Source organism: Cannabis sativa, chromosome 1 (genome assembly GCF_029168945.1).
Source record: "Cannabis sativa cultivar Pink pepper isolate KNU-18-1 chromosome 1, ASM2916894v1, whole genome shotgun sequence".
Classification (NCBI taxonomy): Eukaryota; Viridiplantae; Streptophyta; class Magnoliopsida; order Rosales; family Cannabaceae; genus Cannabis; species Cannabis sativa.
Genome location: NC_083601.1, coordinates 3,825,784 through 3,848,038, shown reverse-complemented (window position 1 = coordinate 3,848,038; position 22,255 = coordinate 3,825,784). Strand labels below are relative to the sequence as shown.

Here is a 22,255-nt window from a genome sequence, read left to right as displayed (position 1 = left end):
TAAACAATCTTTTAAATATTAATAATCTCTTTTTAAATTAAAAAAATCATCTTAACCACATATCTCTCTAACAAACCTATCTTGAGAAAATATTAAAGATAATATAAAAGATAATATAATTTTTGGGCTTGGGCTTAAAAAAATAATAATAAAAAAAGATGAAATGGGCTGTAATTAGTATTTACCTTATATGTTTGTGCTTATTTTTAGTTTTATTTTTAATTTTACCACCAAGAGGAGAAGGTTGAAAAATATTAGAATATGAAAATATTATTGGTACTTATTAGTAATTTGCAAAGAATGTGAAAGTCTATAAATATATAGTTGTGTAGCTATTATTAGATATGAAATGAGATAATAGAACTTTTTTCAATTAGAAGATTAATGTACATTTTACTATTAATAACATATATTATTATAACACAACTATGTTTTACTTACTAAATATACTGACACATATTTTATTTTTATAAAACAAATCGTTCAAATAATTATATTATTTTAATTATTAATTAAAATAAAAAACTAAAATATTAAATAAAACTAACACTACGTGGCTTGGCACGTAACAATCACCTAGTATATATATATATATATATATATATATAAACAAAACCATATCGTAAGACTAATTTATAGGTGACTTTTTTTTAAAATATTTTTTTTTATATAAAATGTGACTATATTTAACGTTATTCTGATCAGAAAACATTAATTATAATTGATTAATTTTAGCTAAATAATCCTACCAATCTAACAAATTAAACCCTAGCCTCCAACACAACCTTTACCAGCCTGTCGAAGCTTCCGTACAGCGAAAGAACCCATAGCCAGAGCGACTACGATGGTCTTCTCTTCTTCGAGCACGCTCGCAAGACTACCGAAGTTTCCTACAGCCAGAACCCTTTATGCTGATGTTGCCATCTCTCTATTCATCTTCTTTTCTTATTCATTCTCTTTTTATCTCTTAATTTTTCTTAATTTTATTCTTCTAAATTTACAGTTTCATGGCTTCGAAATACTGATGATGTAAAATTTTCATCAAATATGTGAAGAGACGATGGACAAGCCAATTGCAATTACAATCCCTGAATGAACAGTTTTATGTTGAAGGATTCCAGAGATATCGAGGTAGGAAAAATAGATCTATGGTAGGGATCTAGCATAAAAAAAGGTTTTGATTTTTTTTCTTTTTCTCCCTCCCATTAGTTGGAAGAGACTCAACATCATGTTTTACGATTTGATTTTTCTAATAGAAAAATAAAATAAAGAAAGAAATAAGTTTTTTGTGAAAATAATTCAACATTAGAATTTGATTTAATGCCAAGAAATATATTATGGAGTTGGTATTCTTTGCAGGTTTGTATCGCCATTAAAATGAAATCAGGGACTTCTTAACACATCTATTAAAAATATTTCAATTTTTTTTTTTTAGAAACCGAATTCGATTTAAACTTAATTTGAAGTATTACGATTCGCATTCTGCATCTGCCGCTCCCTTGGTCTCTATCAATCCTACAGGTTGCATGGCTTGCGCAGAGGCCCAATAGAACTGTAAGGGGCACAACAATGTCTTGCGATCATTTTACTGCGACGGAGTTGGTGGCTTTCGATAGCGACAACGATAGTGAGATAATCGATGAGTGCATCATCATCAAATGTGACTGTGAGTGCAAGAACAAAAAAACAATTGTAACATTGAGTGGAAAAATAGTTGCTCAAATGGAGTGGTGGAGCATTGTGGAGCAACTTTCGTCTACTAAATATAATTATCTCATTATAGTAGTTTTAGCAATTTTTCTACGATGAGGAAAGAAAAAAAGTGATGGGAAGTTGCTTGTAATTTTGATTTTTGCCCCTATATTTTATTTACCATTTTTGTAATAATTAAGTTACCATTTTGATTTATTATATTCTAACACCAATTAACATTTTCTTTTAGCTTATAAATGTTTTGAAGGAACCTTGTTTGGATTTGAGTATCTTTGTGCAACACTTGCAATTGAGTGGCTACATGCCTTCATATTTCATGATATACTTATAAATGTTAACTTTTATTCTTTATATGTTTTTTTATGTGATTCAACTATTACTGTTACTTGTGGTTTCTTCTCGGATCAGGTTATTGTGATGCTGCTGAATGTGCGCTGCCGTGCAATAATGTTGCAACTCAGTGCTCACTGCTCAGGGTGTGAAGTTGGTTCTTCCATGTCTCTTAAAGGTATTTAACTTTTACTTATATATATAAATATATATTGGAGCATTTTTTTTACTCATTATGATTGCTTTTTTTGTTTTTTTTTTCCAATTATAAGTTAATTCTTTATATGAAATATTAGTTTAACGAATTTGGCAAGGTCTTGAAGATAAAGCTTGGTGAACAAATCAAAGTAGTGATTATTACTTGGTGCAATGAGGTACAATGCTCATAGAAAATTTCCCAGTGTCTCCCTAAGATTTTCCAAGATGTCTCAGGTCTTTCCCCGTGCTTCTGAATTTTTTATTTAATTTTTTGGTAAAATATTTTATGTTTGAATTTAATTTTGTTTTATGAATGCAGGTTTAGACAAATACCCATCCAAAAGTCCAGCTAGCTAGGCAAATAACACTTCAACAATTTTTTTTTTTTCTAATTCATATAGTAGTTCTTTGTTCTATAGCAATTGTAATTCATATACTATGTTTAGGTGGGGCGTGTAATAAAAAATTCAGAAATATATTCTCTTGTTCCTATGCTTTTGATGGGTCTTACAGATCTCAATGACCATACAATATACTCCCTTCATTTTCTTTTAGAAGTAAAGTAAGATTAAGGATTAAAATCTAAATTTGTAACATTCTGAGTTTATAAAAAATACTAACTCAACTAACTTAATCATTTAGGGTTGTTTTGTTGTTTTTTTTTCCTATCGAGAGAAAATAGGTTGGTTTTATATATGAACGTTCTATTCAATTTGTTGTGCAGAATCAATTGATACTTGATACAAATGTCTGAGTCTTTAATGGTACAACAACATGGTGCTCATGGATATTATTTTGGTTATTTTTTGAAGCAAAATTATTATTTTGGTTATTGAATCTTAATGTATCGATTTTCTAATTGAACCAAAATCAGCTTTATACATTATTACCTAACAATCATTCCAATTGATCCCCTCTATATTAGGTTGGGGACTTCAGAAAAGGGAAATTGACATCCTATATCCACAGTAAAACACGCATAAAACTAATTATAAAACTAAATATTTCTGGATTGCACCAAAGTTAATCTTAGGTGCATTTATATTCTTAAATCAATATCGATTCGCGAATGCACCAAGGCTTGTTAATTTAACAAGTATTAAGAAAAAGAGCTGAATATGTTCTATGATTCTGGCAATATTTTTTGTTCCCATTTTTTAAATTAACAAAATTAAATTGATGCACAATGAATTTACCTCTTTCAAAATATGATAAGAAAATAGCTGAAAATATCAAAATTCCAAAATATGTTCTAGGTTGTCCATTGCTTACTCTATTCAAAGTATTATTCATTTTGGCTTTAACTTAGCCGTTAGTGTGTACAAAATAAATTAGTACTACTCTATTTTGGTCAATTAGTATGATTATAGTCATATTTAATTTGCTACATTTAAACTTTAAATTTGTTCCATGTACGAATTATTTATGAAAAAAATAGATAATTCAATTATATATGGACCGATAGATGAAAAGTGAAAAATATAAACATTACACTATTGTCTCTGCCGAAGTAAAATAAGATTAAAACCCAACCATTAAGAGTATCCTTATTTTTTTTTCTATAGTTATTAGACAGATGTTATTTTTAAGGCTAATTAACAATTTTTCCCCCCGAACTTTGACATGTTCTAAATCATGCCCCTGAACTTTTTTGGCCGTTAAAAATTCCCCCTGAACTATTAAGATTGTTAAATTTAAGGATTTTTATCTAATTTTAGTAAAAAAATTCTAACATGGATGAAAGTTTAGGGGGCATGATTTAATACAAATAAAAGTTTGAGGGGTATGATTTGGTAGATATCAAAATCTGGGGAGCATGGTTTAGTACTTGAAACAGTAAAATTGAATGAAATTAGACAAAAGTCCTTAAATTTAACAATCTCAATAGTTCAGTGGGAATTTTTAACGGCCAAAAAAGTTCAGGGGGCATGATTTTTTATATGTCAAAGTTCGGGGGGAAAAATTGCTAATTAGCCTATTTTTAATTATCAAAAATTTAGTAATTATTTTTTAATTTTTTTTATTTTACACAATTTTAAGTTGTGTTTGCTTTATTATTTGACCATTAATTTTTGTTTTATTTTTGAATTAATTTAAGAATGATTTGTAGTTAGATTATTAAGCTTTTTTCAAGTGTTTTACAAATTCATTAAATCAAAATCACTAATATATTACATTCAGTATTTATTTTTAATTTACAACACCACTATTTATATTAATAGAATATATGTTAAAAATAATTTTAAATTATAATTAATAATCTTTTTCTTTAATTATTTATTGTATCTTTTTTAAATAAAGTAAAAAGTATCACCTAACATAAAACTAGATATACCTATATATATCTTCTAGTATATATATATATATATATTTATATTGTTTTCCATTCTTCTTACATTACATACATATCTTCTTACATTACATACATGGTTAGCACGTTTTAGCAAATTAATTAGAAAAAAAATATAGAAAAAGAAAAATGGTGGTGTGAGAAATTAGAAATGGTGAATGAAATCTCAACCATACTAACAACACGCGTGGTCTTCTTGTCTCCTTCCAAACCTCCCCATTTCTCGTGAAAATATAACTTCTTTCTCTCTTACATTCCCCGACAATGCCATGAAGAGTCTGAATCCCCACCCGAACCCACTCTCACATGTCCAACCCTCCATCATCCGAGAAACCACCCGACGTCGGAGACCCGGCGAAAACGCCGTCGCATCCACCGACGCCGACTGGCTCATCTTCCTCCAGAGCCAAGCTCTTCAAAATCCCTCCCTTCGCATTTCGTGGAAATCCAAGAAGTGAAACAGAGGAAAGCGACGACGAAGAAGAAGAAGATGAGGACACAGAAGAAGAAGAGGAGGAGGAAGAAGACGTAGATGAAGATGAGGATGAGGATGTTCATGACAAAGCTAATAACGAATCCAATGATCCTTCTATCGTCACACCATCGTTCCAGCTCAATCGCATTCGAACTCGTTCCATTCCATCTCCTCTTCGGTTTTCATCGTCGGCTGATGATCACGACACTTCAAATAATAATAATAATAATAATAATAAAAATAATCATGCGGTTGATGATTCTAATAAGGCTAATAGCTCGGCCGAGCCACTTCCCAAATTTACTACAGAAAATAAAGAACAAGGTACATAGATACATGTCTTTTTAAATCTTATTCATACGATTTGAATTCTGTTTTATTGATTTGATCGGTAAATTTTAATCACATAATCATCAAATTCTACGTTCTTGAAAATGAGAAGCTCTTATTGATTTGTTTTGTAGGGAAAAAGGTTTGTTGGAGTCAATCAAAGTCTTTGAAAAATCCATCACCACTCAATCCAGCGTTGGAGGTATATATAATATTACATTTCACGATTTTTTAGAAGAATGATTTGTTTTTAATTTTTACTACCAATAAAGTATGAATGAAGGTAAATATATATTTAATTTTCATGAAACTCTGTTTTATTTGTTTTTCAAATTTTTACTGCTGCAATTTTTTTAATTTACTTTTTACTGTTTTAAATTTGAGATTGATTATTTCTCTTTTTTTTTTTATTCCTTTTGATAATGCATTTGATATTAATATTTATCTAAGAATGATAATCATTTGAGAATTGCTGAGGCAGAACCAATGGATTCCTCTCAACTCCCAAGACTTAATAATTTGATATTAGGCAACCAACAATTTACTTGTATAATTAAGCATTAAATTAATAATTTATGGCCCGAATATTTCTTTTCCAACTTAACAATTTAAGTGATTTTGATATTTAGCATTTGAAAAAGTAAAAAAGAAAATATCATTACAACTAAACATCCCTTTTTTCTGAAATATGATTGGTTTGTTAGAGAAGATGTTGGTATCTCATAAGCTTGATGATAATATGGTTTTCAATGTGCTTTGAAGGGTAATTATGCAGCTTCTTCCAAAGAAATTCAGTCACCTCGTTTCCAGGCAATACTGCGTGTTACAAGCGGTCGCAAGAAGCGAGCACCTGACATTAAGAGTTTCTCTCATGAACTTAACTCTAAAGGAGTTCGACCCTTCCCTTGGAAGCCTCGTGCTTTTGGACACATGGAGGTATGTATATCTATATGTGTGTGTGTGTGTTTCTTTTTCATTATCATCATATCATCAGATTTGCATACCCATCATTGTTTTTTTATTCTTTACAAATTATGGTTTTGATAAATTCAATGTTACAGGAAATAATGATCGCAATCAAGTCAAAATTTGTTAAATTGAAGGAAGAGGTTAACTTTGATTTAAGTGCATTTGCGGGTGAGGTGGTAAATATACTTGAGAAGCCATCTGAAGTTCCACCTGAAATGAGAGAGCCTTTGGAGGATTTATTAGTTGATACCCGAACATGTGCGAGGATGTCATCAGATGAATTTTGGGAACAATGTGAAAGCATTGTTCAGAACTTGGACGATCGGCGTCAAGAATTACCTGTGGGAATACTTAAACAAGCTTACACCCGCCTTTTGTTCATCCTCACTCGTTGCACAAGGCTTGTACAATTCCAAAAAGAGAGTGGTTTTGAGGAAGATAGAATTATGGGTCTTCACCAGCTCAGTGATCTTGGAGTTTATCCAGAGCAATTGATTGATTCTATACCGCAGGATGTTTCTAGTGAGAAGCATACGAAAAAGTCACGTGCTCATGAAAAAGGGAACAGAGGTGATTGCCCAGATGGTGTAATAACCAAAAGTGTTATATCACGTACTTATAGGATGTCATCTTGGAGGAAACTTCCATCTGCTTGGGATAAAAAGCGTAAAGAAACAAGTGCTTCTGATACAGCCTCAGAGGAAAAATTAGATCCTCTGCATCCCAAAGATGATAGTAAAACCAGGGCTGAATACCATGTTGCTTCTTTGGATTCTTCATCATCATGTCATCCTGACCATTCACAAGCAGTACGTACTGGTGTTCAAAGACTAAGCTGGGGATTCTTTGGTGATAATCACCAGCATGTTAGTGATGATAACTTGATGATTTGTCGAATTTGTGAGGTTGAAATACCAACTGCTCATGTAGAGGAACACTCTAAAATATGCACGATTGCTGATAGGTGTGATCTCAAAGGCTTGACTGTGAATGAACGTCTTGAGAGGGTGGCTGAAACTCTTGAGAAAATAATAGAATCTTCATGCACACCCAAAAGCACACCAAAAAGTGGTGATGCTCCAGGAGAAAGTTTTGAGGGTCATAGAGTATCAACCTCAAGTACACATGAAGAGATGGAGGAGTTGTCTTCCCCTATGAAGAACACCTTGTCTCGTAGATGCTCAGCAGACACGATTGATAGCGTTCCTGATGCTGACAGTGCTTTTGTCTTAGATGATCTGAGTGTTTTGCCTGAGATATCATGTGAAATGCGTTCTGGGCTGACATCTGATCCTGCTACTACAAAATCATCATCTGCAGGAAGCTTAACTCCACGGTCACCCTTATTAACACCGCGAACCAGCCAAGTTGAGTTACTGTTGAATGGAAGGAAAATAATGTCAGAACTTGAGAGCACTCAACAGGTTTGCTGTCATTCTCCCACATTGTTTAGTATTGTGAAGTTTGGTACCATGATTATTGTTTTTGTAATGGTCTTGTATGTCTTTTTACTATTTTATTTTATGACAACCAGAAGATTCATTTGTGCCAAATGCATCAATATTGGCTTTGTGGTGTTTGGGATTGAGAAGATATTCCTCTGAACATATTATGATCTAGATCTGCCAATAATATGTACTAGCAGACAACTTGTATAATGGTCGAAAAGTTTAGACAACTACCATTTTGCAAAGAATGATATAAACTAAGACAAAGTACAAAATGAGATCATTTTGCCAATTATTTCAATGTTTTAATATGTAGCTACTGATGTTGCAACTGTTTGAGAGTTTTTCTTTTAATTTGCTTAGCTAAATTATGCAATGACAGATTTTTAAGCTACTGGACATTGCTCGTTCTGTTGCAAATATAAACAACTGCGAGTATAGTGCATTGCAATATATGCTTGAACGGCTAGAATACCTAAAGTACGTCATCCAGGATAGGAAGATGGATGCTTTAGTCATAGAGACTTTTGGAAGACGCATTGAGAAATTACTGCAGTGAGTCAAATAGCTTTATATAATACATATGCATAAGCCAACAACATCCTTTGGTTCTCATTAATATCTTGTTTGTTTAATCTCATAAGCATAATTATCTCTAATTATGTTTTATGAATTCAATATGCAGGGAAAAATATGTAAGTCTGTGTGGGCAAATAGAAGATGAAAAAGTGGATTCATCAAATGGCATGGCCGATGATGAGAGTTCAGTAGAAGAAGATACAGTACGTAGTCTTCGTGCCAGCCCTATCAATGCATGTTGCAAGGACCGAACATCTATAGAAGATTTTGAGATAATAAAGCCAATAAGCAGGGGAGCATTTGGACGAGTCTTCTTAGCTAGAAAAAGAGCTACTGGTGACTTATTTGCTATAAAGGTAGAATCATGACAAAATAATTGTCACGAATATTAATGTTCAATACAATACTGCTCTCATTATCACACAGATCATCTATGAATATTCAAAACTATTTGAAATTATGATTATTTTTACCTTGATTTCTATTTGGTTATCTTTAGGCTTTCTGGTATATGAAGATTCAAAATTGGCATCTATTACTGATCATTAATTGGAATAATTGTACAGGTGCTAAAGAAGGCTGACATGATTCGTAAAAATGCAGTTGAAAGTATTTTAGCAGAGCGTAACATTCTTATATCACTTCGAAATCCTTTTGTGGTAAGCAAGTCTTACGAAGTATAATGAGTATCATTCAAAATGTAATGCTTATGAATCTAATCTGTACGCAATCTTATGATGAACAGGTTCGCTTTTTCTACTCCTTCACATGCAGGGAAAATCTCTATTTGGTTATGGAGTACTTAAATGGGGGAGATCTTTACTCTTTGCTAAGAAATCTAAGCTGCTTAGATGAAGATATGGCTCGTGTGTATATTGCAGAAGTTGTAAGAATTATCTAATATATTTGACAATTTTGTTACCTTCCTTGTTTATGTTCAAACTATTTTTTTTTCCTTTAGTTCATAGCATGTGTTTTGCTTGGAAATAACCAGATTTTTTTTTTCTTTCTTCTAATTTGTTTTTTCTAGGTTCTTGCTTTGGAATATCTTCACTCTTTAAATGTCGTTCACAGAGATTTGAAGCCAGATAATCTGTTGATTGGTCAAGATGGTCACATTAAGGTTAATATATTTTCATCTATTTGGAACTGATTTGGTTATAATAATTGCAGCACTAATTTAAATATTCTGGCTATGTAATGTGCTTGGTGCTTAAATATTTTGGTACTTGTTTATTATAGTTGAAGACCAAGTGAACCATGTACTAAAATGTGGTATAACTTATTTTCATATATGATCTCTTTCCCCCAACTTTTTCAATGTTGTTTCACGAAGAGATTACTTATGAGGGATGTTTAATTTCTACAGTTAACAGATTTCGGGCTCTCCAAGGTTGGTCTAATTAACAGCACAGACGACTTGACTACTTCATCAGTAAGTGAAAATGGTTTTCTTGGAGAAGAAGAAACAAAAGCACAGCATACATCTAAGAGAGAAGAGCGTCAAAAGCACTCGGTAGTTGGCACCCCTGATTATTTGGCACCAGAGATACTTCTTGGCATGGGACATGGTTAGTTATAGATATCAAATGACTTGTATTATTGTATATATAAATATGAATCTCCCTATTAGGCCTCTTAGAGTGTCTAAAACCACAAATTAAAATATGTTGGATTAGATATTAAGTTACATAAATAATGATTATGATTATGTTGAAAGTATAGAAGAAAATTTTTAGTTTTATTATTAACGGGTTCTCTTATTATTGTTGTACAGGTGCAACTGCAGATTGGTGGTCTGTAGGTGTTATTCTTTTTGAGTTGCTTGTTGGCATCCCACCCTTCAACGCAGATCATCCTCAAGTATGTTATCCAAGGAGAACTATTTTTAACTACATTTCATTATCTATAAGTTTTTATTACTTCATGGATATATTAATAGAGCTTACTATGGTCGCATGGTGACCAAATTTAGAATCAAAAGGACTATTCCCAAAACTCAAAGCGTTGAAGTGTTAATAGGGTTTGATTTTTAACACTCCAGTCGATTAGATAAACTCAATGATACTTAACCAGGGAGAGTTTGTGCAGCTTGACATCTTTGATTGGAGTTAACTTGTTCAAATTAATAACAGTCCAGCATGTGTCGATATCGCATTAGATATCTTCTTTGTCTTGTGGAAGTGTGGCAATCTTTATGGTATTTTGACGAAGATATATGGAGCAATCAAGTTTTGATCACTCCAAGGAAGTATAACAAAATTAGCACACCCTTATAGTGTGAACGAATTTCGCTACAAATTTTCTAAGTAGGACTTTTTTAATGTTTCTGACTCATATAAAGAATTCAACATTAACAATTTTCCTTTTCATTTCAGCGTGTTTTTGACAATATCATAAACAGGGACATCCCCTGGCCGAAGACACCTGATGAAATGAGCTACGAAGCTTATGATTTGATTGACAAGTATGTATTCATTGAAAGCTATTCTGCACATTTAAAGTCACACAAATGCTCTTATGAAAGGCTTATTATTGTAGAGCTTAATACATAAAAATAAATATTGTCATCAGAAATTTGAAACCAAGCAATGAAACATGTTACCTTACTGATTTCGAGTACACTCAATTTTCAGATTACTAACTGAAAATCCAGTTCAAAGACTAGGAACAACGGGAGCAAGTGAGGTAAGTACAACAATGAGAACTTCGTGCTTTATTTGAAGCATCAGTTTACTCAGAAGTAACCTCAAAAATGTGTGGCAGGTGAAGAGACATCCATTCTTCAAGGATGTTAATTGGGATACACTTGCGAGACAAAAGGTACTTTCAAATATAGAAAGGATAAAGAAGTATTTAGTTTGGTGTAAATAAATAATTCATTCCCACATTTTGAGCAATGCCTGCTCCTTCAAATAATATTTAAAGTTTTCGAGATGAATTTGAACAATTTCATACACTTTTAATCCTTGTTGGGCACAGGCCATGTTCATACCATCCACGGAAGCACATGACACAAGTTATTTTATGAGCCGGTACATTTGGAGCCCTGAAGATGACCATGTTAATGGAGGCAGTGACTTTGATGATATGACCGACACTTGCAGCAGTGGCTCATATAGCAATATACAAAGCGAAGAGGTAATAATGACTATTATCACCACTACATCTACATCTGTTGTTCTTGTTACTGCTCTATATTTAATACATATATTTTTTTAGAATTTGTTTTGCACTTTAGCCTTATTTTGATAATTATTTGTTGTTAGAGTATTGAAGACCATCTTTTGAAAAATATATTATCAAAACTAGACCAAAGTGCCAAAACCCCTGTTTTCTCTTGTTTGGATTTTCATACAACTTTGGACTTACCAAAATATTTATCTCGAATAAGTAAACATTTTAGGGAATAAGAACATGAAATCAGTATTTCTTCCTTATCATTATTTTGCTATCATTAGGGAGATGAATGTGGTAGTTTGACAGAGTTTAGTGCTCCTGCCCTCGCCGTACACTACTCATTTAGCAATTTCTCATTCAAGGTACGACCTGAAAACATTAATATTTTGATGACAAGATTAGAAATGTGGTTTTTTTTTTTCTTTTGGATTATGTGTGAGATTGCATCATTAAAGTTTGAGTCTACATTTTATTATTGCTCTCAGAATTTGTCACAACTAGCTTCTATCAACTATGATCTTGTTGTGAAAAACTTCAACGAATCCTCAGATGACTCTAAACGACACATTCCTTAATAGGGTTCGTTAGTTATTTGATTTTAATTATTTATTTTACCTGCTTCATTATTTATTAATTTATTTTGCTAAAATGGGTCATCATCTACGGCCATACAGGATTCTTAATTAAATGGAAACTTTTACATTTGGAGGCAAAAAATTGTCCCTCCAGACCCAAAGGGAAACAAAGGGTTGGTGATGGAGTGTGTATAGTCTTAATTTGAATATCTGTTCTACAAATAGGTTTCACTGAAAAACATCAGGTGTGGTATTTTGTTTTGACCACATGGTTTTTTCATGTATATACTACTTTTACTAGTTTCATTTATAGATTTTTGTTTTACTTTTCATCAACACTTTTTGTAAGTCTAATTAATATGCTCGTGTAGATGCGAAATGAAAATAATTTTCAGTATTATTATTATGACCTGTTCAAAATATGTAGTATCATTTGTCGGAAAAAATTAGTGTTTTACACAATTTTATAGTGACAATTTGAGGCATGATTTTAGTAAGACACTTTATAATTGGTGAGATGTCTTTGAACATTGTATTATTTTATATATTCGAAATAGTTATGCCGTGAATGAGAAATTGTTACCTAAGAAAAATTGTGAGATTTGTGGTATTACTCTTGTGATTCTTTATATTTTTAGTGATTTACAATATATGAGACTAATACTAAAATTTAGAGTCTAATTGTGGGGGTCACTAACATGTCAAATTGTAATAGTGGGGTAACTCCACATGAAAGAAGAAAAAAAGAGAAAAAAACTCTTTCAAAGGATGTGTAATAACACATTTTCTTTTTTTGAAAAATATATGTATAATATAAGAGCATCCAATAGAGTATTAAAAAAGTGATATAATGCTTGTTGTGATTCGAATATGCACACAACAAACATAGAACAAATCAAAACTAACACCAAGCAGAAGTCAATAATGCAGCAAGAAATTTAAAGAATAAAATGAACAAGTAGAACACATAGTTTTATGTGGTTCGATTCATGAACATGTTAAGTTCATAGCCTACTCTTTAGGGAAAATCAACCATTAATGGCTTAGATCTTTATTGCTCTTCAAAATTTAATTACAAAGTCTTGAATTACAATGTATATGGTGTTTGACATGACACCAATATTTACAATCGGTTCTTAAGCTAGAAGATTTTAACTTGGAATTTAGAGAGAGGGAGAGAGGAAGAGAGTCTAGAGTTATGTTATCTCTCTAGTTGGTCTAGGCACCCTTATATAGACTTTTGGATTGAAGGGATCTGAGGCAGAGCAACTGAATTAACTGCCATTTATCTGATGTGGTATTTGGTAGACTAGTTTAAAAATAAACGGTGAAAATTTAAGGAGTATGTCATGTCATACATCATGAAAATTTATCCTGAAATTTCATCATGAATGCTATGTCATGCTATAAATTTTTGTTTTTATATAAACTTATGTGTTACTTTTTGAATTATTTTTTAATAAATATATTACCACATTATTTAAGACATGTAGCATTGCTGAATCTTAAAACAACAACGCCACTTGGTAGCATCCGTTAGACTATTAAAATTGCTTGCAATAAAGACAAAGCAATTTTTTTCATAATGAACAAGATGTGACTCAAGTCAGGGCACTCCTCCAACCTGGGCAATCAATTCTCCATTAAGAAAAGGGAAAATTACATACACCGACTTTTTCATTTTTTTTACTTTTATATTGTTAGGCGGTATAATTTACATTTATACTGTGTAGTTTATAACTTTTATACTTTGGGCTTCAAGATGTATTTTCTTGTCACTTTAAAATGTATTTTTTTTTAATTATAAAAGTTGATGGGAAAATTAGTTGTCACGTCAATCAGTCACATGTACATATTTAAAAAAAACTAATTATAAAAGTTTTTATTGTATTGAAAAAGTTTTGATGTGATGTGTAGTCACTTTTGTGATTTTTTTTTAAAAAAATATAATCATGAAAAAACTTAATTTCTACACGTTATCTTTTTTTTTTTTTGGTAATGTATAATAACTTTCATTATTTACCTCATTCTTCATTTATATATTTTTTTTCATTGTGTTTGGGCTCTCTCTCCACTATTCACCTTCTTCTTCATTTTTTTCTTTTCTTTTTCTCAAGTCTACAACATTATCCAAATAAAAGCTAGTAACAAAAACAACAGCATGTTAAAGAGGAAGAAGAAGAAGAAGAATCAGGAAAGATAAGAGTGTGGTGGTGTGTGTGAGAGAGAGATAGAGAGCTTGCTCTGTGATGAACTTTTTGTATAAATCTTTCAAAAACTTCCACTAAGTTTATGTCATTCGGTGTCTTTGATCTCAAATCGTTAGCTCCATCTCTATCGTACTTCCAAGTCCACCATCTTTCTCCAACTTACCCTTTTCTGTTGCTGGTTTGTTTTATTGTTGTTTTCAGGTTGTTTTAATGTTGTTTTCTTTCATTTTTTATCACATTTTTCAAAATATTATTATACTGGTCTATTTTAAATAGTAATATGAAAATAATAAAATTTGTATGTAAGTTATTTTTTTCAATATCGTATGCTCCAATATATGTTCAGTTTTTCTCCGTTGTTCCACTAATGTTTTATAGTTGTTCTGCTTACTTTTATTTTTGATGTTTTCTCCTGTATGTTCTTTTGTTGTGCCTCAGCTCCCTACATTTGTTGCATTTGTTATGTTGTTTCTTTTCCCAGCAAGCTTCCATCCTCTTTTTTTTTTTTTTTTTTTGTCTTTTAGATTTCACCACTTTAATGGAAGGTAAGACTATTACTGTATATGATTCTTTCATTCTATATTTGCAAGAACTTTCTTTGTTAATTTTGTGCACAAAGAAAGTTAATTTTTTAATTATTTTTTCTTTTATTTTTTTTTATTTATTTTAGTGTTGTTTTTCATGATTTATTTAGCTATTTTTTTGGTTTTTTTTATTTTGGTTCTCCTATAAATACATTTAACGAGCTCGCTCATAAGAGAGTTTTGAGGTGTGTGTTTCTTTTATATTTTTTTAAGTAGTTATATTTGCTTCATTTGTTTTTGTGTTGTTTCAGTGTTGTTGTAATAGTTTTTTTTATTATAATTTTCTAGGAATAGACTTGCAAATATAGTTGATTTTGCATCTGGTGTTGAGGTTGTGCAGCAGATTGTTTGTTTTTTTTAATCATTTTTTTCTTTTGTTTTGTTTGATTGTTTTAGTGTTGTTTTACCGTTGTTTTGCTATGATTATTTATTAGATGTCGATTTCACTGCTTTTGTTCAATCTTGTCAGAATTAATGGTTATTTTTCGGTTGTCCTGGTGTTGTTGTGGTGGTTTTGTCTGTGGTTGTGAAAGATGGAGGTCTCATACGTTTGTTTTGGTATTTACAGTATAAAAGAAAAAAAATGGGGGAGGACAGTATAAATGTTATTTCTGCTGTGTGGCAGTAAAATTGAAAAGTATTACCTCAAATCCAGTATTTTTGTAAAATGCCCTAAGAAAATTGACATTATGCCACTCTTTCCACAATCCAAAGGTGAATTTTATTGATCACCCTCTCAAATTATCGGTCGATTTTTCATTTTTCTCTTTTGTCTTTTTTAGTGTTATTTAAAAATTATAGTTTTTAGACATTATCGAATTGATGATAAATTGACAATTTTAAAACGTGTAAAGGAGAATTTAATGTTAAGACTTTTCTTATCATATCACTTCCATATAAAATTTTGAAAGAAATATTAGTTTAGAACATCCATTAGTAGTGCTCTCAATAATACAAATAAATTATTGTTTCTTTCCTTATAAAAAGTAAACCTTATAATAATTTTTAATGTATGACACTTTTTCACATTGCACTCACTAATGTTAACTAAATTTTAACATATATATGTTCCCGTTTATTTAATTCTTTATTCTCAAGGATTAATACATTATAGACTCTAAAAAACTCCTTGAGATGGCTTTTGCATTTAACGACAAAAATAAATAATAAAGTTACCAGATTTGGTGGTCTTGTGGCGGCGATATTCATAAAAAACACATACATGTAATTAGATTGTAGATTATTGACGAATTCATTAGTTTATCAAATAAATGCTATTATTAAATAACTCACTTTAGACGGCTTCATTATATTAAAAAAAAGGATCATAAAGTACAAAATATTCGCTGGGATATACAATATAATGCATGATTCATTCTATAATATTTTAATTAATAATTTAACATTTTTTATTTTGTTGTAAAAGCTCAAAGAGCACCATCATTTCATTATACACTAATAAGAAGAGGTCCATTGTTTTCAAGCCCCATTATGCCATTATTCTAAAGTGGGATGACCTTTTGGTGGCACGTCCTTGCTATAAAGGTACCACTGTCAAGGCAGAAAAGCTTTCTTTCTTTTTTTTTTTTTTTTTTTTTTTTTAATTTTGAAATATTGATAATTATATACAATATCTAAACGTATATTTGTATATGAGCATTTGTATTTAGTATTTTAAAAATTTTATTTTTACAAATAAGTAATAGAAAATTAAAATATAACTCACTTGACAAAAAATATACTTTAATAGTGTGTCAAAAAGTGATACAAATTTAACACATATCAAATATTATGTTAAATTTGACACATTAATTCATTATGATGCAAAATAAATATACTACTTTTTCATTCACTTTTAAATTATTTTAATTATTTTATTTATATATTTAACAATAAAATTAATGTACTATTTTATATAAATATATTTTATGTTATTATTGTTTTACTTAATAATGATAAAGTTATTATCTTATTATATTTTAATAGAAATAATAATTAAATATTAAATTTTGTATCAAAATTGATGCAAATATATACAAAATCATATATCAAATATAATACATTCAAAGTAATTTGTATCATAAATACTTAAGTTTAACTCTCAATTATAAATAAATACTTAAGTTATTATCCACATGTTATTAATGTTAAGTCATTATCCACACGTCAATTTTATTGGTATATTTAAATTAATTTTTTTAAAAAATAAAAATTTAATGACTTGACTAATCAGGAATTGTCACGTGATAATTTACTTAACATTTAATAGCGAGATTCCTACCGAAGCTTTAGAATTATAACTTAGATATTATTACAGCCAAAAATTAAAATTGAATATTTTTTTACAACTGTGAGCTAAACTTAGATATTTATGACGCAAATTATACATTTATAGTGGTGGAAGGTTAGCCTTAACAATTCTATTTATATGTTGGCAAGCACTTTCTACCCCTGCGTCCACGTAGAAAAAAGATAAAAATAATTAATAATAATAATTTTACTTTTCATTTTTGTCGAAGTAATAGCATATATGATACTATTACTAGCATCCCCAATTTTGTTCTCAACATGGGCAATTGTAAATGTTGATGCTTTTACACATAATCTTTATTTTAATAGTGCTTATTAAAAACCAAAAAGAGACTAATGGAAGCAAATTGAAACAAAAACCCAATAAGATTTGTTGAAGAGTAGTATTAACCCAAATATGAAGTCTACACAAATTAATAAGCCTTTTCTTTTTTTGTTTAATTTTGGCTATATATGTATGTAAACTTATTCTTCACATTGGTAAAATTAAACTGAGATTGGTATAAAATATACATATGTATATATGCAGTCATTGAAGAAACCAAGCCCAAAGTTCTCCATCATCCCCTAATAAATCCTTGTTACTCTCCAATAACCAAGTTGAGGTTTCTTCTGATGAGGAAGAAGAATACACCCCAAAATGATTATTATGATCACTGTAGTTATCAGCAGTAGTAGTACTAGTAGTAGTGGTAGTAGTAGTAGTAGCCTCAGGAAAATCCCATGATGAAGAATCTTCAATGAGAAAGTTCTCTGACAATAAGTAACTCATTAAAGGGTCATGATCGTACATGTTAATTAAATCAGACGGTTGGGATGATTCATTGTCCGTCGAAGAAGAATTTTCAGTTTTGATGCTTATGTTACTCTTGGGCTGGTCAATAATACCCTTTTCTTGTTCTTCTTCTTCTTCTTCTGTTTTCTGATCAATACTATTATTAGTTGTTGTAGCTGTGCAAGGCTTTATTATTTCTTCATTTGGGATAATACTATTGTTGCTGTTGTTGTTGAGAGGTTCGTGTGTAACTGGATCAATTCCCATCTTAACAAGCTTTTTCTTGATGTGAGTGTTCCAATGATTCTTAATCTCATTGTCCGTTCTTCCAGGTAATTTAGCTGCAATTTTTGACCACCTATACACAATATACAAAAACAGCACTAATTATTAGCTTATAACTATAAATACATTAATTAAGAAAATTGTTAGTTAATTAATTAATTAATTACCTGTTGCCAAGACGAGCATGAAGATCAATAACAAGTTGTTCCTCAGCTTCATTAAGGAGGCCACGCTTCAAGTCTGGGCGGAGATAGTTAGTCCAGCGGAGGCGGCAGCTCTTCCCACATCGGCGGAGACCCGCCAGTTTGGGGACAGCCCGCCAGCAACATTGGCCGTGTGTCAGAATGAAATTCACAAGTTTCTTGTCTTCCTCGGCTGTCCAAGGCCCTTTTTTCACGCCAAGCTTGTCACAACAAGGTTGCCTTCCCATAGTTTCTTCTTCTAATTCCTTTTTTTCCCTTAATAGAGATAGATGATCACTTATTGCTAGTGTAGAGAGTTGATTAATTAGAAGTATAGTATACTTACTAATTAGCTTAGGTATAGCAAATATTTTGGTACACACACAAGACACACAACAACAAGTGAAGCCCCCTCACGCACCCACCTTTATATACAAGTGGGTTTTTTTGGCTAGCTCACCTTTTCTTGTTTGTGGGGTAATTTTATATATTAATTGAAATTGAAATAATAATAGTTGATTTTTGATTATGCTAGCTGCTTCAAAGTGTTGTTGATATCACACTCACACGCTTCTTCTTATTATTATTATGGCCGTGTGTGTGTGACACCTCATCAACTCTCCTTGCCTTAAAGAATATTCTCACACTAGCTAGCTATATATTACTCTAATTACTATTATTAGTCCATTTTGATAAAAAGAAAAAGAAAAAATTACCTTACTATTATTAAAAGCGACACTTAAATTAAAGGTCAACATATATGGAACATTGAATGAGTAATAATAGTTTAATGTTTTTAATTTTTTTTATCATGATAAATGTTACTAAGATGTTTTTATTACTATTAGTTCAATTAATTGTTGAGTATTTTTTTAGTAATAGAATAATTATTAAATATCACATATTTTAATTTAATAATATACTAACTACTAACCATATGAGTGATACTCTAAAAACACAAGTATCATATGTTTAGAAATATGTTATTTTTATTGGTCAAAACACAACTCAAATAAAAAAAAAAATTAACAAGCTTTTAGCATAGTAATGCTTTTAGAGAGGGAACAATTATTGATAATAATAGTAATAAACGTGATTATTGATTAATAGATCAAATCAATAGTAATTAATTAATTACAATAAAGAAGTAGTATATATAAATATAATAATATATCAATAGTGGTTAGTACTATTTTCACGTGGGGTTGAATGTGCATTTTGATCCTTTGGAAGGCGCATGCATAGCCCCACAGAAAGGCTCTTTCTTTGGTATCATAGTATTTGCATTTATTTATCATGGCAAGAAAATGACTATGTCCAATTCCATGTTTTCACGCATCATCTCCTTCAAATGTGTTACATATATAGTTTTTATTATCTTCTTTATAAATATTAACTCATCTTTTCGGACTAGTTCCTTCTACGCACTCAATTTATATAAAGAATATGAGTGTCTCACATTAATTCATATGTAATGTATACACAAATAAAACAAATACATAACAAACACTAGACTATATTGAAATTGTTTACTCATAATAAGTATGGGATGGTCCACCATCTTTATATATATACTCGAAAGGTGTATGGGACCTAAGACGATTGCTCTTGTGGTGTTTAATTTACTATTATTATTATTATCTTTTATTTCACATGGGATGATTATGGTACTATAGCAACCAATTAAAACTCTACATATATAAACATTAAATTATATTTTAATATGCATTTTCTTTTGCCCCCAAAAAAGGCTCATTTATTCCTCTCACTCTTACTTAAGCATTCCATCATATACATCGTCATCTCCACTATATACTACTCTTTAGTCCCAATGAGGAGTAGGGATGAGATACTAATAGATAATGTTCAATCTTCTGATCCCCCACATTAAAACAATAATTAAGCACTGAAATTACTATCATTCTATTGGTCCTAACTTCCAAGAAATCATAATATTGACACCTCAAAAATTTGGTTTGTCTATTTATGTTTAAAAAATATGAACACTTTTGCTTTTTTAGTTAAAATACGGATCAAGTAGTGGAAAAAAGAAATATACTAATTAAGCTTAATAAATTAGTGAGTATCTTTATTTTATTGTATACCTTTTTGTAGTGTCTATTCTATGGCCACCTCATACGTCATTATTCAACATGTCTACTTATAAAATGATAGTTATACCAAGAGCTCCCTAGCTAAAAATATGGGCTGGATATTGGAAAATGGAAGAGTATATATGTAAAATAGAGCTATCGTCTCAATTACCGTGAATTTCCTGTTATGATCTCTTAGTTAATTTTTACGCTCGAAAATATATATCGAAATATATTCTTTTTTTTTTTCACGGAATGTTCGTTATACTTACAACATCATCCCTGCAAATTTTTGAAAATTTCGAATAGTTTATAGTGCCGAAAATAGGTTTGAAGTTTTTTAAACGCGCATGGTAAATTAGAATATTAGGAACTTTATTTTCGGTACTGTAAACTATTCAAAAATTTTCAAAAATTTACAGGGATAATACTATAACTATAATGAATACCGCTATGAAAAAAAAATGTTTCACATGTGATTTCAGACATAAAAATGGACTAAGAAATTATAATAGAAAGTTGTAATTAGCACTCTTCTATAAAATATAGACTACGTTTGACGTTTAACGTTTGACGTTTGACGTTATACTACTATGATATAATAACATCATAAATTATGTCATGTTAATTAAGAGTATTTATATGTGTACTAATAGTGATGAACAAGACTTAATCTAATTGAATCTAATTGAACTGAAATAATACTTGAATTAAATTAAATATTAAAAATTAAATTCTAATTAAATTATATCAGTTATTAAATGTCGTTCTTAAAATTTAATTAAAAATCGATTTAATTTAATTTAATTAAATTTATATTACAAATATTTATATTTATTTATATATAATAAAAATATTAAAATATATATATATATGTATTTCCAGTGATTTTTTTTTTATTGAATTTGTTACACTTAGTTAAAAAGATGTGCATTTATCACCAAAGTTATGATTAGCTCTTTATCAGGAAGACCAAAATCGCCAAAATAAAAATTAAAGAGCTTCTTCGACACACAAAGACAAGAAAAAGAATAACAATGATTTAAAATATTTTTTTTCTTCAAAAAATAAAAAATACTTTTTAAGGGGCAATTGTTATGCCTATATTTCAAACCATAAATATGAACATGACACGTAAATAATTGGACACGAAAATCAAGAAAAAATTATTAATAAATGAGTTGCCTTGAGGAAATAGTAAACGACGAGCCATATCTGTCTCGCGTACAACATATGGGATTTGACAATGGGTTTGAGTCAATGATTAGAAAACTTTCTTTTCTCGATCTAGAGATGATAAAAATCGAAGTCATCTTAGGTATAACAGACTGAAGCTATAACACTGGAAAGGATAAATAATGGGTTCTTTAAGAGCTTGCAACTCGTTGACCCGCATGTTCGTGAGTATGTTGAAAGGTTAAGAGAAATAAGCAAAGGGTAATTATTCTTAGAATCTCAAAAGATTAGTCCAAGAGTCGTCGTGAAAGGCCATAGCGAGGACAAACATCTTAACTAGCGTCTCACAAAATATGGTTAGTTATCCTCGAACACTGTCAGACAATGTGAGCCACAATTGGAGTGGTGTGTGATAATCAGTAGTCGTATGATCCGTAAGGGAAAACACCGAGTGATTTGTACAATTCCACATCGCTTGGGAAAGGTCAAGTAT

At 30.4% G+C, this 22,255-nt stretch overlaps 2 protein-coding genes and 1 long non-coding RNA gene across 4 annotated transcripts; 2 read left to right on the top strand and 1 right to left on the bottom strand.

Annotated features, from left to right (window-relative positions):
• The first annotated feature begins 703 nt into the window (after positions 1-703).
• Positions 704-2,737, top strand: LOC133030239 (uncharacterized). Of its 2 annotated transcripts, none has more exons than XR_009684103.1 (5): positions 704-916; positions 1,004-1,131; positions 1,360-2,221; positions 2,358-2,475; positions 2,561-2,737. It is a non-coding gene; the product is annotated as an uncharacterized LOC133030239 (long non-coding RNA). The 2 variants fall into 2 exon arrangements; XR_009684104.1 differs by having other exon boundaries at positions 705-916; positions 2,122-2,221.
• Positions 2,738-4,663: 1,926 nt separating this feature from the next.
• LOC133030237 (probable serine/threonine protein kinase IRE) lies at positions 4,664-12,545 on the top strand. The gene is made up of 18 exons (XM_061102772.1): positions 4,664-5,390; positions 5,531-5,598; positions 6,159-6,332; positions 6,458-7,789; positions 8,196-8,368; positions 8,499-8,748; positions 8,959-9,051; positions 9,138-9,278; positions 9,423-9,515; positions 9,762-9,963; positions 10,170-10,255; positions 10,771-10,859; positions 11,029-11,080; positions 11,159-11,215; positions 11,375-11,533; positions 11,854-11,934; positions 12,058-12,151; positions 12,247-12,545. The coding sequence occupies exons 1-17, from the start codon at positions 4,898-4,900 to the stop codon at positions 12,145-12,147; spliced, it is 3,633 nt and encodes a 1,210-aa protein (XP_060958755.1). The 5' UTR covers positions 4,664-4,897; the 3' UTR covers positions 12,148-12,151; positions 12,247-12,545.
• Positions 12,546-17,598: 5,053 nt separating this feature from the next.
• LOC133030238 (MYB-like transcription factor ODO1) lies at positions 17,599-19,119 on the bottom strand. The gene is made up of 2 exons (XM_061102774.1): positions 18,479-19,119; positions 17,599-18,384 (listed from the first exon to the last, which is right to left on the bottom strand). Exons 1-2 carry the CDS (start codon positions 18,739-18,741, stop codon positions 17,781-17,783), a joined length of 867 nt encoding a protein of 288 aa, XP_060958757.1. The 5' UTR covers positions 18,742-19,119; the 3' UTR covers positions 17,599-17,780.
• Between the last annotated feature and the right edge of the window lie 3,136 nt (positions 19,120-22,255).

Excerpts from the sequence above, each read along its gene's own strand:
- LOC133030237 (XM_061102772.1), top strand. The coding sequence starts at position 4,898 with ATGTCCAACCCTCCATCATCCGAGAAACCACCCGACGTCGGAGACCCG. Across the intron at positions 10,860-11,028 it reads GCTTATGATTTGATTGACAA|ATTACTAACTGAAAATCCAG; the intron begins GTATGTATTCAT and ends CTCAATTTTCAG. Across the intron at positions 11,534-11,853 it reads GCAATATACAAAGCGAAGAG|GGAGATGAATGTGGTAGTTT; the intron begins GTAATAATGACT and ends TGCTATCATTAG.
- LOC133030238 (XM_061102774.1), bottom strand. The coding sequence starts at position 18,741 with ATGGGAAGGCAACCTTGTTGTGACAAGCTTGGCGTGAAAAAAGGGCCT. Across the intron at positions 18,385-18,478 it reads CATGCTCGTCTTGGCAACAG|GTGGTCAAAAATTGCAGCTA; the intron begins GTAATTAATTAA and ends TATTGTGTATAG.